This window comes from Myotis davidii, unplaced genomic scaffold, assembly GCF_000327345.1.
Source record: "Myotis davidii unplaced genomic scaffold, ASM32734v1 scaffold174, whole genome shotgun sequence".
NCBI lineage: Eukaryota > Metazoa > Chordata > Mammalia > Chiroptera > Vespertilionidae > Myotis > Myotis davidii.
In genome coordinates, this window is record NW_006289087.1 from 3,722,811 (window position 1) to 3,739,666 (window position 16,856).

The window sequence follows — 16,856 nt, forward strand, 5'->3', positions numbered from 1 at the left end:
GCCCCACGACCACGCGCCCCACGACGCACGCGCCCCACGACGCTACGTAAGTCACGTAGCTGTCATCTCGGTTTGCCAATGCGCTATTGCGGGTCGCAGTGCTTGTGTTCCAAGTCGCCCCTATTTTACCAACTAATGGCCCCCAAAGCGCAAGCGTGGAGATGCTGGCCCTTCGGCTGGGCCCAAGAGAAGCCTGAAGAGCTGCCTTTAAGCGGAAAAAAATGAAAGTTCTCAACTTAATAAGGCGTTTTGTCACCTCCCGTCATCGCGACAAGAAGGGTGAGTCCAGGGTACTAAGATATGGAGGGAGAGGCCACATTCGCATGGCTGTTGTACACAGCATAGTGTTATGATTGTTCTACCTTATTGTTAGTCACTGTTGTTAAGCCCTTACTGTGCCTAGTTTATAAGTTAGACTTTAGCGTCGATATGTACGTGCAGGAAAACACATAGGATGTATAGGGTCTGGTACTAAGCAGGGTTTCAGGCACCCATGGGGGGGGGGCGTGTCTTGGCACACATGCCCCATGGGTTATGGAGGCTGCTGTATTGTGTGTCCCTCTTTGCAAGTTACCATGTAAAGGAACATATTACAGGCCAGCTCGTGTGGCTCGGTTGTTTGGAGTGTCATCAGGTACACCAGAAGGTTGTGGGTTCGATTCCCAGCCTGGGCACATACCTGGGTTGCTGATTCGATCCCCAGTTAGGGCGCATTCAGGAGGCAATCAATGGATGTGTCTCCTTCACATCAATGTTTCTCCCTCCCTCTGTCCCTTTTTAAAATCAATGGGGGGAAAAAAGCCTAACATTTATCTTTATTTATTTTTTGATATATTGTTATTGATTTCAGAGAGGAAGGGAGAGGGAGAGAGAGAGAGATAGAAACATCAATGATGAGAGAGAATCATTGTTTGGCTGCCTCCTGCATGCACCCTACTGGGGATCAAGCCTGCAACCCAGGCACGTGCCCTTGACCGGAATTGAAAACAGGATCTTTCAGTTCGCAGGCCAACGCTCTATCCACTGAGCCCAACCCGCTAGGGCAAAAGCCTAACATTTAAAGAAAAACAAACTATATTGCAGATCCTAAGACGTCCTGAAGTGAGTGAACAATTGCCCTGAATTTAATCCAGCATTTTCCATATTGTTTACAGCACAGCATACTGTCTTCACCACACGTTGACTAACGGCTCGTGGGGGTAATGTTTTCCCTCGTTTGGGAAATGCGGCTTAGACAAAACCTACTTAGGCGTCTGAATTGTAATTGTGGCTAGGAATTTGGGAGAAGCACGGGGGAGGGGGTGGGAGCAGACAGGGTTGCAAAAAGAATAGCTTGTGGTGTGCACACCCAGGCTGGTTGACCCAAGAGTCACATAAGATAAGCTTCGCTGTAGAAAATGAATCGTTGCAGATAAGAGAATTTGATCAATCCGAAATTTGGCCTGTGCCCTGGTTTCTTTCCTTCCTGGCTACTGTGGGGAATGTGAAACAGTGGCCAGCTCCATTGACAGGTGTCTTTCCTTGAGCCCATAGCAGCGATGCCTAAAAGAGGAACAGATGTTGGATGGAAGGCTGGCTGCCCTGGAGAACATCAGAAGCATCTAGCAAAGGAGGGGGATGTTTTTACTGCCAGACTTTCCTCCCAAGCTGGGAGGATTTGAATACCCTCCTGGGGGCTTAGTCAACATTCTCCTCTGTCCACTCCCATTGAGAGTCACTATATTGAGGAGACGCTATTATCGATGGTATTGCTCGAATCCCTCAGTTGTGTTGACTCAACAAAAACAGAACGAGACCCACTGCTCTAGAGGCTCTTCACTCAACCTCCAATAAGCTAAACTCTTTGCTAAAGGAGAAAGCCAAAGCCCTGCTGGGAGAGAGGGCTGTGACTCATTAAACCTCAAGGTCAGGAGCGTCTAGACTAGACCATGAAGGGTACTAAAGGATCTGGTTGCCTGGTAGAGGAAGAGCCAGGTGAATACAGAACAATATTTATACAGATCAGTGAAGCTAGCAACACAGAAAGTGGTTAGGGTCCCTTCCTGGCATCAAGGTCAGAGCAAAGATAAGAGTCAGGAAAGGGAAGGGAGAGACAGTGGTTGAGAGTCTAGGGTACAGGGGTGTTGAGCAGAGCAGAACAAGGAAGCTGAGGGCCAGTGAAAAGTCCTGGACATACACACCTGGCTGCCTCCGTGGTGAATCTCACTCTGCATGAGACCCTCTTGCTTCTCGACAAAGGCTGGCCTGAACACCTTCATGTTTGGGGGACAGCTCTGCTAACAGGTATTATCTCAGGTACCACACAGCATCCTTAAGAAGGTCATTTTACGTACGGAAAGCAAGGCACACTTTCCTATTGTTCGCCTTTGGTCTTCCTTAGGAAAGAATTGCAAAATGTCTCTTGTTAAGGGCCAGTATTGACAGCAAAACTTCAGCTCTTCCCTCTGTTGGGTCTCACCCCACGTTTAGAGAACCCTGGCTTGTTGAGGTGGAGATTGTGTTCTGGTGCCCAGCTCCAAGTTAGCATCTCCAAGGCAAAAGGCTTAGGCTCCACCCATTTTCTTTCTGTCCCCTGACCCTGCAGACCTCACACCTCACGCCTTACCTGCTCTTTGGCTTTGCGCAGACCTCAATGATGGCCAGACGTTTGCCTCTCCCACAGGCATCTCCAGACAAGTGGAACAGCGGCCACAAACGTCAAGTGGCCAGAGCTTAGTTGTGTGCTATGTCTGAGGAGTGGCAGGGTTCAAGGAGGAATGTTTTAGCTCCTGTTTTGGACCGTTGTCATTGCAAGAACAACTGCAATGTTGTGTTTTGTGTCTCAGTTCCATTTTATAGTTTACACAGAAGGTAGATCTAAGATAGAAGAGCTTCTGACCCAAAGCCTTTGTCATGTGTAGTCAATCCAGTGGGTTTGACTCATTGCTTCCAGGATCCCCTCTATGTCTTTGAACACACTTGATCAAATGAACTAAATCTCGATCTCCTAAGTCTCTCCAAAAGGAGAAAGTAACATTTTTTAACTTTCAAATCATCATGGGTCAAAACTTTGGCCAGAGAAGACAAGAGTGAAAATGTGTCAGATTAGATTAAGTGGTATGGGGTGTTAGGGCAAGATTTCTGTCATCTATATCTGGGCTTTGTCTTGAGCTGCAGCAATGAGTGTCCTTAAGGATAACATATAAATTAGTGAATTCCTGAAAACATGAAGAAGCCAGCCCTCTCACTTTACTGAACAAAATGAGTTTCTTCATGAATGATCAATATGTCACTTCAGTTTTGTCATTAATTCACTATGAAGTAATTTGGTAGATACAATTATTCCTTATTCTTACTATGACTATTATTAAAATAAAATGCAATAAGTGTGCTATAACCTGCCAACAAAAAGATGTCATTTGTTTTATATTGAGATTACTAATCTATAATAATAAAAACGTAATATGCTAATTAGAGCAGATGTCCTTCCGGCCTGGGTCCCGGGTGCCAGAGGGAAGCCGGTGCCGGCAGCCGGGGGAAGGAAGGCCTACTCTTGCATGAATTTCGTGCATCGGGCCTCCAGTTTCTAGATAATTGGAAGAGGATAAAATGTGTAAAAAAATTCTACTGAGTAGAATTTGGCCCTTTTTATTATGGGAAAGGTACTTTAGAATTGTTATTATAAACTTTCACTGAACTAGAGTCAGTTAAAGTGCCAATTGGAAAATGTTCTTGATTTTAACTTGTTTTAATACTATAAATTAAGAATGAAAGTTAAACAAAATATATTAATTTCATTTATAATGGTACCTAAGTCACAGCCCCAGCACAATCTCTCTCAAATGCCTCTAAATGCCTAATAAATCTCACATTGCCACTTAAAACTAGGACTCATAGTCATGCTGTTGCAAAAAGCCTCCGATATTTTTATTAATAATAAAGTTGATGAAATGAAACTTACAAAAACAATCAGGAGGTCAGGTTTACTTTGCTGCTGAAAACGTAGCAAACCTATTCACCTAAAAGGAGGTAGGAAGATGCTTTATGTTTTTTCTGACTGCTGCCTCTAGTTTGAAATGGCATATTCTGGACGAATGAGAAAGGTAGGCAGCAAAATCCAGGGGTAGAAAGTTAGGGTGGGACTGTCTAGGGCGGGGGGGAAAAATGGACACATATGTAATACCCTTTGTAATACTTTAAGCAATAAAAAAAATAATAAAATAAAAAGAAAGTTAGGGTGTTGTGACGTGGTTGGTAAAGTCAAGGGGTGGATTATCAAGATAGTGGCTGATGCCGAAACCAGTTTGGCTCAGTGGATAGAGCATCGGCCTGTGGACTGAAAGGTCCCAGGTTCGATTCCGGTCAGGGGCATGTACCTGGGTTGTGGGCACATCCCCAGTGGGAGATGTGCAGGAGGCAGCTGGTCGATGTTTCTCTCTCATCGATGTTTCTAACTCTCTATCTCTCTCCCTTCCTCTCTGTAAAAAAATCAATAAAAATATATTTTAAAAAAAAAAGATAGTGGCTGATTACACAGTAGCTACCTAATACTCTTTACATACAGTCAAGATTTATTAAAAAGTCTCAAGATTTTTAGAGTGTGAACACCTGAGGACAGGGATTTTGTTTCTTGGTCACTGTAACATCCCCAGCTCTAATAGGGAATCAGGCACACAGAAAATGCCCAAAAAATACTTGGAAGGAAAAAAGAAATGAGGGAAGAAAGGAAGGAAAGATGGAAAGAGGGAAGGAAGGAGGTATTGCCCTGCTTACATCAAATAGTAAGATTCTAATACCTCTTGGAAAGATATCAGGTCTAAAATACTTTCTCACAGTTAGCAATAACTTTGAAGTATGAACCCCATTTTGGGGAAATTATTTTGAGACAAACTTCTATTATATCCACACAATGGCCTGTTTAGTCAGTGGTGTGATGCTAGGTGTACACCTACACTACAACATTATACTTGTCCATGTTTGAATGATAGGCCTGTGTCTTTTTCTGGCCCCTGTCCTATGCCATATTATCCTGCTAAGATTCTTGGATCTAATCAAAATAAAATCAGTGGGGAAGGACATTCCAACCTGATTCCTCCATGCCAGTCTCCTCTTTTCAAGTATATTCCTGTTAGGAATAAACAGAATCCTGCCTGCTTCTCCTCACCTCACTCCATCTGCAACCCAATTTTAAGGGGAGAAATGCAAGATTCCAAGAAATACCATATAGAACATTGTGCTGTTCACCCCCCGAGGGACCAAAGCGATTCTCAACCTGTGGGTCGCAAACAATGAAAATACATCCTGCATATCAGATATTTACATGACGATTCATAAGAGTAGCAAAATTACAGTTATGAAGTAGCAACGAAAATAATTTTATGGTTGGGGGTCACCACAACATGAGGAACCGTATTAAAGGGTCACGGCATTAGAAAGGTTGAGAACCACTGAGGCATTTGCAGTTCATGTGAGGGCCTCTGTAATGAAAACAAGGTACATGAACCAGGGCTATTACTTCATAAGAAGGAGGGTCAACATCACATTAACAGAGGTCAATGAAAAAGCAAAGGGGGCTGTTTCCATGATGGGGTATGACTACTCTTGGGTTCTGATCAAGAGGGGTGGAAAATAATAATGGAATTGAGGCCATCGGAGCTGAGCACTTGTTAGGGGTTAGCAGTTAATTTATCCTGTGTCTGTGACTATCTAAAATAATCTCATACTCGCACTGGAAGGTGTTACTACAGATTTTCTACCCACTTGTCAAAAAGAATATGAAGAAAGAGAGCAGTGTCAGAGAACTCTGTATAAAATCACTATTCCTTGCTCTTGGGAGCCAAAATTTGGAGTGAATGCGGCTATAGGAATCTATGCCCCTTTTTGATTTTCAGATGGTTGAAACTTTTAGAAACGGACTTGGTTTATTTTTGGGTTTTATGGTTCAAATAGTTCTCAGAAGGTCATTTAGCCTTGGGAGGCTTTATATCCCATATTTAGATTACTAAAGCTATGTTTTAAATAAGAATATTTGAAACTAATCCAAAAGTTGAACTTAAAAAGAAAAAGGATTGTAAGATAAGTAGGATTTCAGCTGCCAACCCAGCCACGTGTATGTCCTCATTTAGGGGCATCATCACAGACCCTCTCGCTTCATGGCAGGTATTGTTCGTACTCCCTTGACCTTTCCAGAGTCCTCCTACCTTCACCCTGCGCTCACCCTTTGGACTTGACGACGGAATTTGGCTAACCCAGTGTATACATTGGGATTTTTTCAGTTGCTGGTAACAAGAGTATTCAATCCAAACTGGCCTAAACCAAACCAGAAATGCATTGGCTCATGTACTGGAAATTTCAGAACCATCCTGGTGCAGGAGCCGAAAAGATACCTCTAGGACCCTTTTTCCTGTGCTGTGACTCAACTTCCTCAGAGTTGATTCCAGTCTCAGAGAGGTCCTCTCTTAAACTGGTAGAAAAAAATGGGTATCTTTAACTCAGAATTCTCAAAAAAAAAAAAAAAAGTCCAAAGATTGACACTGGTTAGAGCAGTCTAGATCACATTCCTACCCTTGTTCCAATAGAATATGGTATACCAGTTGGCTTAGGCCTTATTCCAGTGTCCACTCCCAGAACAGGAGTCCCATCCAGACCACAAGGAATGAAATGGAGAAGGGATGGATTCTAAAATAAGCAACAAATATCCATTCTATCCAGCTTTGAGCATTAGCTCTTCCTAAGCTCAGGTTATACTTAACACTCCAGCCACATGGAGTTCTCCACACCTGTAACTTGCCATGCATGCTTTCTTTCCTCTTCATGCCATCCTGCATGCTGAGGTATGTGGAGTGGAGCTGCCCTATTGGCTGTCTGTCACAAAAGAGAGTAAATAATCTAGGCCATAGATACATAGGACTCGGTCCAATGAAGCCCCCCAAGTACACTAGGGTAGCTATGGATCTATAGAAATGAGTGTTGTTGCTTCCAAAGTGTATTGATCATATAAACAAACATCTGATTGTAAATATCTGTCCGAATGTAGGAAGAATGTTGATGAAATGTCTGCATTAGATGTGTAGTGTCCAGAAGCACTTAAGTGGTGGCCTATGAGACTTGGGAGTCCTCGAATATCTACTGTCTTCAAAATATTTAAAGACTTATCCTCCAAGCCATTAATTCCTTTGAAACTAGTAGGCACCTGACATGGCCATTCAACCCAGACAAAAGAACCTCAACTGTGTGAAGGACTGGAAGCTTAGACAAAGAAATAAACTTATTTTGTGATTTGTTTGTTTGCTTTTTAGCCAGATGAATTGAGCTAAAAAAAAAAAAAAAGTTCAAACAGAGCACATCTCATTCATCATGCATTTATCTAGCACCTGCTGAGTGCCAGGGTAGGGCATATCACATTGAAATGCCAAGTCAGACCCCTGCCCTCAAGGTGCAAATAGCCCAGCAGGAAATGGGTGTTGTGAACAATACACACGTTAACACACACATTAAAAAATACCCCCAAAGGTGGCAGTAACCCTGGCTGAGGACCACTGCACCCTTCCCACTTCGCACATTCCCACCTGGAAAAGAGGAGAGCTGTTCTGGGCTTTCCAACTCGCTCTGCCCTCCTTGGCATCTTCCAACTGATGTTTCCTCCTCCCCTATTTTTTGCCTTCCCGTTAAATCCTGCTGTGTGGAGACCATCACGGCACTTCGCTGCTGCTTTCTCGACTGATGTGAAAGGCCCCTGGACTGGAAGGTGGCTCACTGAATAATTTAGAGGCAGCTTCTCGCTTCCAGGAGTGATGCTCCAGTTACCTAAGGTAGCATCCGGCCACCTCGCTTTCCGCCTGCGCCCGAGGCAGGTACGCACGGGTGGTGGCTTCAGCTAAAATAGCCAGTGAGTTAGCAATGCCAGAAACTCCCCCCGCCCCCCAAATTCTCAGAAATGATGGACTTCACCCAAAATTGAGGGATGATGCTGTGTGTGGAAGAGGAGCTGGTTAGATTGCTTGGTCAGCCCCAGGATAGCAACGAAGAATTATCACCTGTGCTGTGACAACGCAGTCATGATTATTTATAGCTTTAAAAAAAATCCAGCCAGGAAGTTTTATCTTCCTCCTTACTGCCGGCAGCCCCTCAGGTATTTCAATAAGCACCTTTGCCAGGGAATTCAGAGAAACACAAATCATCCGCACGTTTGTGTCTAAATAAAAAAAAGGAAAATGAGACTCTTCCTGTGAACAAAACAACATGCAGAAAGACCTGGAACTCCCCACCCAGCTTTGTTCATTCAAATCCCCAACAAAACCTTGTCCTAAAAATTCCTTAAATTACGATTGCGCTCGCAAGGTTTCTAGGTGTGACTATGGAAGGGTGCTGCTTTCGTCGGGGCTAAATATTGAGTCCAAGCTGAGGTTGGAGGAAGAATGGAAGCTAATCCATGTGTCTTTCTATCCGCCCAGTGAAGGCTGCTCTTACTAGTTTAATGAAGCTGCTGGATCACTGTGGGTAAGCCCCTCCTCATTCATTCCTTACTCATGCAGCGAACCCAGCATGAGCCTAAGCTGGGTTCATTGGAGGAATCCGGCATGTCAAGGCACGTTGAAGGGTACTGTTTAACAGGAATTTACTTATGTAAGGGACAGAGGAACCTTCTGGAACAGACTCTTCAGGAAAGAGACTTCTAAGGCAGACACATTTGACAAAGGACAGAGGTCCAGAATGGAAGGGGTGAAAGGGCAAAAGGGATGATGTGGGGGACCTCTGGGAGTTTGAGGAAGCCCCCAACTATTTGTGTTTTTGAGACTGACTCCTGAAATATTACAACAGTAAGGAATACCAAAACTGGGTTCTAAAAACGGGCACATTTTACAAATTGACATTCAGCATATTCGTGTTTTTAACAGCAAAATAAAAGCACATTGCAAATACTCTTGCCATTCCCAAGATAATAAAGGGGGTTTTAAGCATGACTAATGCGTAATTCAGCACAGGCGAGGTGATCCAGGTTAGGAACACAAGGAAAGGACTGCAAGGTCAATGCCATCTTCTTTCATTCTCCTGGCATCTCTGAGATGGTATGAATGACCAGGTGTGGAGTCATCCCATGACTGGCCTGCAGGTGGCTGTCTGTCCCTCTGTGCCCTCCTGCTCTGTCCTCACCGGCCCAGCCTGAATCTTCTGCCTGGGGGACTGCAGAAGAGCAAGTGGGAACCACAAGAGCTCCCTATCCATCAGCTCTGGGAGGCAGCTGAGCTCGCAAACCTTCTGTGCCCACAACTTCTTCAGCAGCTTCGGTGACTTGAGCAACCACAGGAGTTGACTCGGACATTATTGCCTGCAGTTCTTCTTGAAGCTGAAAATGGAACAGCCCTCAGTTCAAATGACCCGGTGATCCATTCATTCAATGAGTATTAGCTGAGGGATGACTCTGTATAAAGAACTGCCCTGAACCCATGGTAGACGCAAGAATGACAGAGAAAGGACCAAGATACCTGGACTCCATGTGCAGGGGAACATGGACCCTCTCTGGCTGTCTTCTCAGGACTGAGCCCTCAGGCTCTGTGCTTGGCAGACTTCTCCTTCCTACAGGAATTCCTGTAAGAGACAGGGATGGGTGTCAGGTAATCTGAGCTTTGACCCATACTTGAACCTATGATCCTGGCTGCACATCTTGATGAAGAGGATTAAATCCAGAAAAAGCTCATATCAAACTTTTGAGCAATTTTCTGTGTTTTAGCGAATAGAAAATAAAATCGTCCTTTGGATGAGAATTCCTTTGCTCTGGAAACCTCAATTATCAAGGACATGGCCACTTATGATGCTGATACCCATTCTGATGAGGATTTCCCCCCCACACCACTGAGCAATTCTCAGACACCAGTGGGTGTCTGGCAATTCAACTCAGTTCTGACAGTGTCTATCTGGAGGCGGTGTCAGATTCTGTCCCCCCAACACTTCAGACATCCATCACAGGTCCAGGTTGTCACCTGTGCTCGTGACCAGCTGGCTAGAGGTGGAGGTCCCCACAACCCCCTCTTATAACTTTCTTCTGTGATATTAAACCCTTCAGTAAAGATTTGTCGTTACCGTCTGGCCTCTCTTGGCTATGAGTAAGGAGAGGATTGATGTGGAATGGTAAAGGGGCATCAGACTTTCTCATCCTTAGGTGATTGAAGAGAGATAGTAGGTTCTAGAACTGCAGAAAGTGGCCAGCAGGGAAGGGAATGGTGGTCTGTGGTATAGAGTGGAGTTGGCCCGCCCGGACATGCAAAGCGGAGGCATAGGCGTGGCATGACTGACCAGGGAACTAACATGAGACAACCTTCCACCACCTGCTTCTTTTCAAGCATGCTAGAGGGTTCGGAAGGATTATGGCAGAGACCGGCTAGGTGCTCAACAATACTGTTCCTAGCTCCTAGACACACAGAAGACTACATCTCCCAGACCCTTTGCAGCAACCAACGGAACATGACTGAATATGATGTAGGCCCCTCTCAGGTCTGGATCCTAAAGTTTCCATGGTATCCTCTGCTTGATCTCTCCTTGCTTGCTGGTCAGCTCAGTTCACATTGCTACGGCCAGGACTCCAAGAGGGCCATAGAGGACGGCAAACCCGAAAGACAGAAGGAGCCTGAATCCCTGAGTCATCGCCTGGAGGAGAGCTGTCAGACCTCTTTTGAGTTGTGATGTGAACAAAAAAAGAAACATTTATTGTGTGAAACCACTGAGATATCAAGGTTGTTTTGCTGGTGCAGCTAACATTAATTACTCTGACTAACACAGCAACACAAAGAGTTGTCTGAAGCCCTACTATAACACAGACGCGATTCCTTTGAGTTACCAGAAATTCAGGTTACAGAAACATGAATCAGAAAGAGTTTGCAACCCACGAAGTAGCTTAGCGAAAAAGTGACCACGGGGATACACAGGGACCTGAACGTGACTCTGTTTTCCAGAGCCACAAGGAAACATCTCAGCAAGGATTCTCAGAGCAGCATCCCTTTGTCGGAGCTGCCGGGAGTTGAGAGCATGTTTGACAGTGATGAAGTCTTTGAGATGCCACCCATTTTCCTCCGTGATCAGCTCGTAGGTTTCTGTGTATTACCTTGGTTGATACGTTGCCATGGTTTTATCTTTTACTTCCTCAGGACTATTAAAAATAAAAGAAATTGTTGTAACCGGTTTGGCTCAGTGGGTAGAGCGTCGGACTGTGGACTGAAGAGTCCCGCGTTTGATTCTGGTCAAGGGCACATGCCCGGGTTGCAGGCCCGATCTCCAATAGAGGGTGTAAAAAACAGTATGCAAAGTCAGTTCTAACACAATGCTCTTTAAGTAGATATAACTACAACCCAAAATATGACCAGTACTTTGAAAAGATAGTTGACCTATTCACTTGGGATATCTACACTTCATATCTTTTCATCCTTTTTTTCCCATTTCCTCGGACCCTGGATAAGGCACAAAACCAGAGGGTTGCCTTGGTGGTAGGTATTTCCTCTCAGGGGCTGCCAAGTAAAACTGGGGGGAAGGCGATACCCAGCCAGGTGAAGAGGGTTTGTGATTTTTCTTCTCTTTTTTTTATCCAAACATAACTTACGCATTACACACTGCAACATGGATGACGCTTGAAAACATTACGCTAAGTGCAAGAAGCAAGACACAGAGGCCACATTTTGTATAATTCCATTTATATGAAATGTCCAGAATAGGCAAATCCATAGAGAGAGAGCCGATTAGTGGTGGCCAGGGGCGGGGGAGAGAGGGAAGGGCAAGCGCCTTCCGCCTTCTGAGTACAGGGCTGCCTTTTGGGAGGGTGAAGATGTTCTGCAACCAGATTATGATGACGATTGCGCGACATTGTGAATGTACAAACACCACCGATTTATGCACATTAAAATGCTGACTTTTAAATGCATTCTACAAATAGATAAATAACAAACAAATAAATGCATTCTACTGCGATTTAAAAATATTCTAATTTTTTTTAAAAAATAACTTAATTAATATTAGCTGTCGCCTTCCTTGCCCCACATTTTCCTGCTCTGTCTGCCCTTCCTCCTTCCTGAAGTTAGAGTATTAATAATGGTAGCATTAGTAACAGTAGAAATTAAATGCTGCCTGCTGCAGCCAGACTGGCAAAAACACACAGCTCAACTTCAGGGCAGTCGACTGACTGCCAAATCAATAGAAAATCTGAAAGAGGAAATTATGTGCTTTTTAGGCAAGTCTCAGGGGAGACCACGCTTCCACCAGAGCAGACATAGTCCCCCAGGTCCCTGGGTGGGAGATGACTAAACAAAGAGCAGAGAAACATACCTGAGTCCTTTTTACTTACCTCCCCCAAATGCACGTTGGTGTTATTTATATATTTGATTTTTTTAAAATATATTGTATTGATTTTTTACAGAGAGGAAGGGAGAGAGAGAGAGAGAGAGTTAGAAACATTGGTCAACTGCCTCCTGCACATCTCCCACTGGGGATGTGCCCGCAACCCAGGTACATGCCCTTGACCCGAATCGAGCCTGGGACCTTTCAGTCCGCAGGCCGACGCTCTACCCACTGAGCCAAACCGGTTTCGGCTATATATTTGATTTTTTTTTTTCTTACCTTCTTACTCCCAGAACTATCTTCTGTGGCCAATCAGACTCCAGTGGAGAACAGAGGGCCTAGAGGGCAGTAAGGGAGCTGGTGCTGGACTGCGTTTGTCCTGCTGATCCCTGCATAGCTGCCCTGTCCCTGTCACAGACTCAGGTGGGTAGAAAGGCATGAGGCTCGAGGAAAACATTGACAAACACTTGCTTTCAATTCCTGCCTTCCCCACCTCAGCCATGCTCTCTCCTGGGGGGGTGGGAGGGGGGCACGGTTAGCATCTCTGAGCCCAGAGACAAAGGGTGTGTCACTTACTACAGAGGCTCATATCCTTCTGCAGAGGCCCCGCTGCTCTGTGGGATGGACTCTAAGCATTCCGGCTGTGAACTCACCGAGGTGTCAGCAGCCTCTCCCCAGCCCAGCACAACAGAAAGCAAACGCTTGGTTTTTGACTGTGGAGTCCTGCATCCTAGCCCTGCTTTGAAGATGAGAAGACAGTTCAACCAGATGGCCGCAGCCCCGAAGGCAGAAGGGTGCTGGAGCTGTTTTGAGCCAGTGGTTACATTTCTAGGAATTTTGCAAGCCAGTTCTTAAACAAAAGCATTATTTTTAAAAACTTATATTACAAGTGTTACTGGAGCTGAGAGAGCTCTCAGTTTAATGGTTATACATTTGACCCTGGAACAACATGAGTCTGAATTGCTCTATGATAAATATATTTTTCTTATGATTTTCTTAACATTTTATTCTCTAGCTTATTGTATTGTAAAAATGCAGTATATGATACTTAAAAGGAACTATGTGTTAATTGACTGTTATTGGCAAGGCTTCTTCAAAAGTAGCCTATTAGACTGAAACTGGTTTGGCTCAGTGGATAGATCATTGGCCTACGGACTGAAAGGTCCCAGGTTCAATTCTGGTCAAGGGCATGTACCTGGGTTGCTGGCACCTCCCTAGTAGGAGATGTGCAGGAGGCAGCTGATCGATGTTTCTCTCTCATCGATGTTTCTAACTCTCTATCTCTCTCCCTTCCTCTCTAAAAAAAAATCAATAAAATATATATATATTTTTTAAAAAGTAGCCTATTAGTAGTTTTGGAGAGTCAAAAGTTACATGTGGATTTTCGACTGTGCAGGGGTTGTTCAACAGCCAACTGTCCTCTGTTTGTGGCTGATAAATAGTAAATAAACTGAAGATTCCACAACAGATGTAACTCATTGGGAAAAGCAGATGGGAGTGCAACCCTATTTGTCATATCATGCCTGGCTGAATCACAACTATAGGCTCAAAGCATGAATTCAGCAAAAATCAGCAAAAGCATTTTGTGAGGGTCAACTGGCTCTGTGGAAATTACAAAAAAAGGGTGCCGTATATTTTATTATTTGCAAAGTGTATTCCACACTTCCTTTATCTCAATAAAATTCACACTAAACTCCTAAATTTCCTTTTTTTTCCAGAGAGCCAGTTGTTAAACATTACCAGCACACCACTGCCCGAGGTCTGTCACCCTAGGAGACCTGAGGTGAGTCACCTGTTCTTTTTCCCACCTGTAAAATGAAAGAAAGAAGGAAGGAAGAGGTGGAGGGAGAGGAAGGAGGGAGGGAGAGGGAGAGAGCGAGGGAAGGGAAGAGTTATTCTAGACAATCCTCCTCCTTGCGTTTCAAAGCTAAAGCGGTGGAGAAATGATAGACAGGAAAATACAGGGCTCTGTCTTTGCACAGGTAGAGCAGGTGGCCTCCTACCTGAGAAGATTATTATTTTTTTAAAAAAACAACAGACAATTATGTTCTCACAATTCTGGAGGCTGGAAGCCCGGAATCATGTACCACTGGGCTGAGATCAAGGTGTGGGCAGCCCCCTACCTGGGATGATTTGAGAGGCACTCCCAAGTGGCAGCCCAGAGCTGTCTGCCCTCTGGCTTGCCTGAGCCTGCCCCTTCCTGAAATTCACAGGATTTGAACTTCCTGCCTCTGGGGTAGCATTGCCTCCTATAGCATCCTCTTGCCTCCAGTATCACTCATTAGCACCTTAGCTCACATGTGTGTATAAATAACTACACATGACCTTGAAGAGCACCGAACTTCTTCCCAGGGAAATAAGACATAATTAAAAGTGGTGATGAGGGGAGGGAGCTGGGGACGCCCAGGCAGTGGACTTGCCCTGACAGTCTGACAGCACCGGGCACAGGCGCCGAAGGAAGGGACTGCCGGCCAGAAGGGCTTCACAAAGACGTGGGGGAAACCCAGGAGGCTGCCCGGCGTGGATACTGGTGTTGAACTTGCCCTTTAGACCCCACACGAAAAATAAGGTGACAGTGACCGCCCCCCACTGCAAACTGTGGAGTCTGGGTGGTGATGACATGTCAGCATATGTAACGAATGTCCCCCTCTCAGGGGCCCTGTGGGTGGTGGGGAGGGCTGCGCTGGGGCAGGTGGCTCTGGGAAGCCAGTTTGTCTGTGACCTTACAACTGCTCTAAAAAATCAAGTCTAGTTTCAAAAGAAGAGGGAGTTGGGATCAGCAGTGTTTATCTTGTTCTGCTCTGGCTGCAGCGAGCTGCCTTCCTAAGGAAAGGATATGGTGAATAATTAAAATTGTCATCCGCTCCCACAGTTCACTAAAGATCTTCTTCTGAAGAACTCAAAGGATTTCTAATTAAATTTTAAATGCTATCTGTGTGGACAGAATGCACGCACATCTGGAGAACTCGAAGTTGGATCATCGTTCCTGTTGCTAGCAATTAGATTTCTCAGTATTTCCCTGAAAACCTCTTGCTGTTTCGTCGAATCTGTTGTGGGGAGGAACACTCTATTCCCCGGGGCCTGGGGTTAAGCACTAGATATAAAAGTCATATAGAGACCAGGAGAGACGGGTGACATGTCTCGGCTCAGTTATTTTCAAAAGCCTTGTGCGGCAGGAGAAGAGGTGGGTGGGAGGAACTTGGAAAGAGCAACCAGGTTCATGAGGCAAAAGGATCTCATTTTTATAATTCAGTCCTGGGAAGCGGGATTATCTTTGATAAAATTGTTTTCTTGGAACTGGAATAGCGGCTGTCTCTTTTATGTTGCTCCCTTATAGTACAAGGACATTATAATGAACATAATAAGGTCATAGAAAAAGTTCTTTTTTCCTCCTACCCCATCTCTCCTGGTTGCTGTGACTATGTCAATACATCCTGTTTCTTCGTTATCTACTTTACTAGTGTATTTTTCTGTATTATCAAAACAATGCTATATTATTTCATTTTGATTTATGAAAAGAATGGACCTGTATGTTGCTTTTACTTCGAAGGGGGAGGCTGTAATTAGCTGGGGCTGTTTGTACATTAGGCAAACTGGCCATTTCAGCAGAGAAGAGAAATGGGAAGTAATAATGGTTGAATTTTGGTGTGCTTGGTTCCATGGTGTTCCTGCATACAGTTCCACTTAACAGTGATCCTGTTCCCCATCACGCTTTGGGAAACACTGCTTCTGTCACTACATCATCTGTGTTCCAGAATCCTTGATCCTTAGGCTACAAAATCCTTAGTGTAGCGTGTGTGTGTGTGTGTGTGTGTGTGTGTGTGTGTGTGTGTAGAGAGAGACAAAAATGAAACAGATGGAAAAAGGTTATTGGTGAATCTAGGTGAAGGGTATCTATGGGCATTTCTTTTAGTGTTCTGTAATTTCTTTATATAGCTGACATTTTTGTAATTAAAAATATCCTCATGACTAACAAAGATGAAGCTTTGTTTCTTAAAATATTATCTTTAGTCCATACAGGGAGTTTGCAGAAGCTTCATTACTGAACCCCACATTCCTCCCCCCAAGATCCTGTCTCTCCACCCACTCAGCACGCAGAAGAGTATCTCCCGGGGGTACGTGCCCAAACCTCAGCCCTTCGCCACTCCTCCCGGACATCTCGTCCCCCTGAGAACCACTGCTCTAGGAGAATGACACACGAGCCACCTATCAAAGCAGGTGATGCACCATCATCCCCCTGGAGAGTTTTCTGTGCTTTCAAGTTCCAGATAAGATGGTCCTTAGAGCAGCGGTTCTCAACCTGTGGGTCGCGACCCCTTTGGCGGTCAAACGACCCTTTCACAGGGGTCGCCTAAGACCATCCTGCATATCAGATATTTACATGACGATTCATAACAGTAGCAACATTACAGTGATGAAGTAGCCATGAAAATACTTGTATGGTTGGGTCACAACATGAGGAACTGTATTTAAAGGGCCAGAAGGCCAAAACCGGTTTGGCTCAGTGGATAGAGCGTCGGCCTGCGGACTCGGGGGCCCCGGGTTCGGTTCCGGGC

General features: G+C 44.8%; 1 protein-coding gene across 1 annotated transcript in view; it reads right to left on the bottom strand.

Moving 5' to 3' along the window:
* MARK1 (MAP/microtubule affinity-regulating kinase 1) overlaps nt 1-2,258 on the bottom strand; it is a 121,337-nt gene extending 119,079 nt beyond the window's left edge. The window contains exon 1 of the mRNA XM_006761334.2: nt 2,181-2,258. Coding sequence (XP_006761397.1) covers nt 2,181-2,258 — 78 coding nt within the window. The remainder of the gene's footprint in view (nt 1-2,180) is intronic.
* Between the last annotated feature and the right edge of the window lie 14,598 nt (nt 2,259-16,856).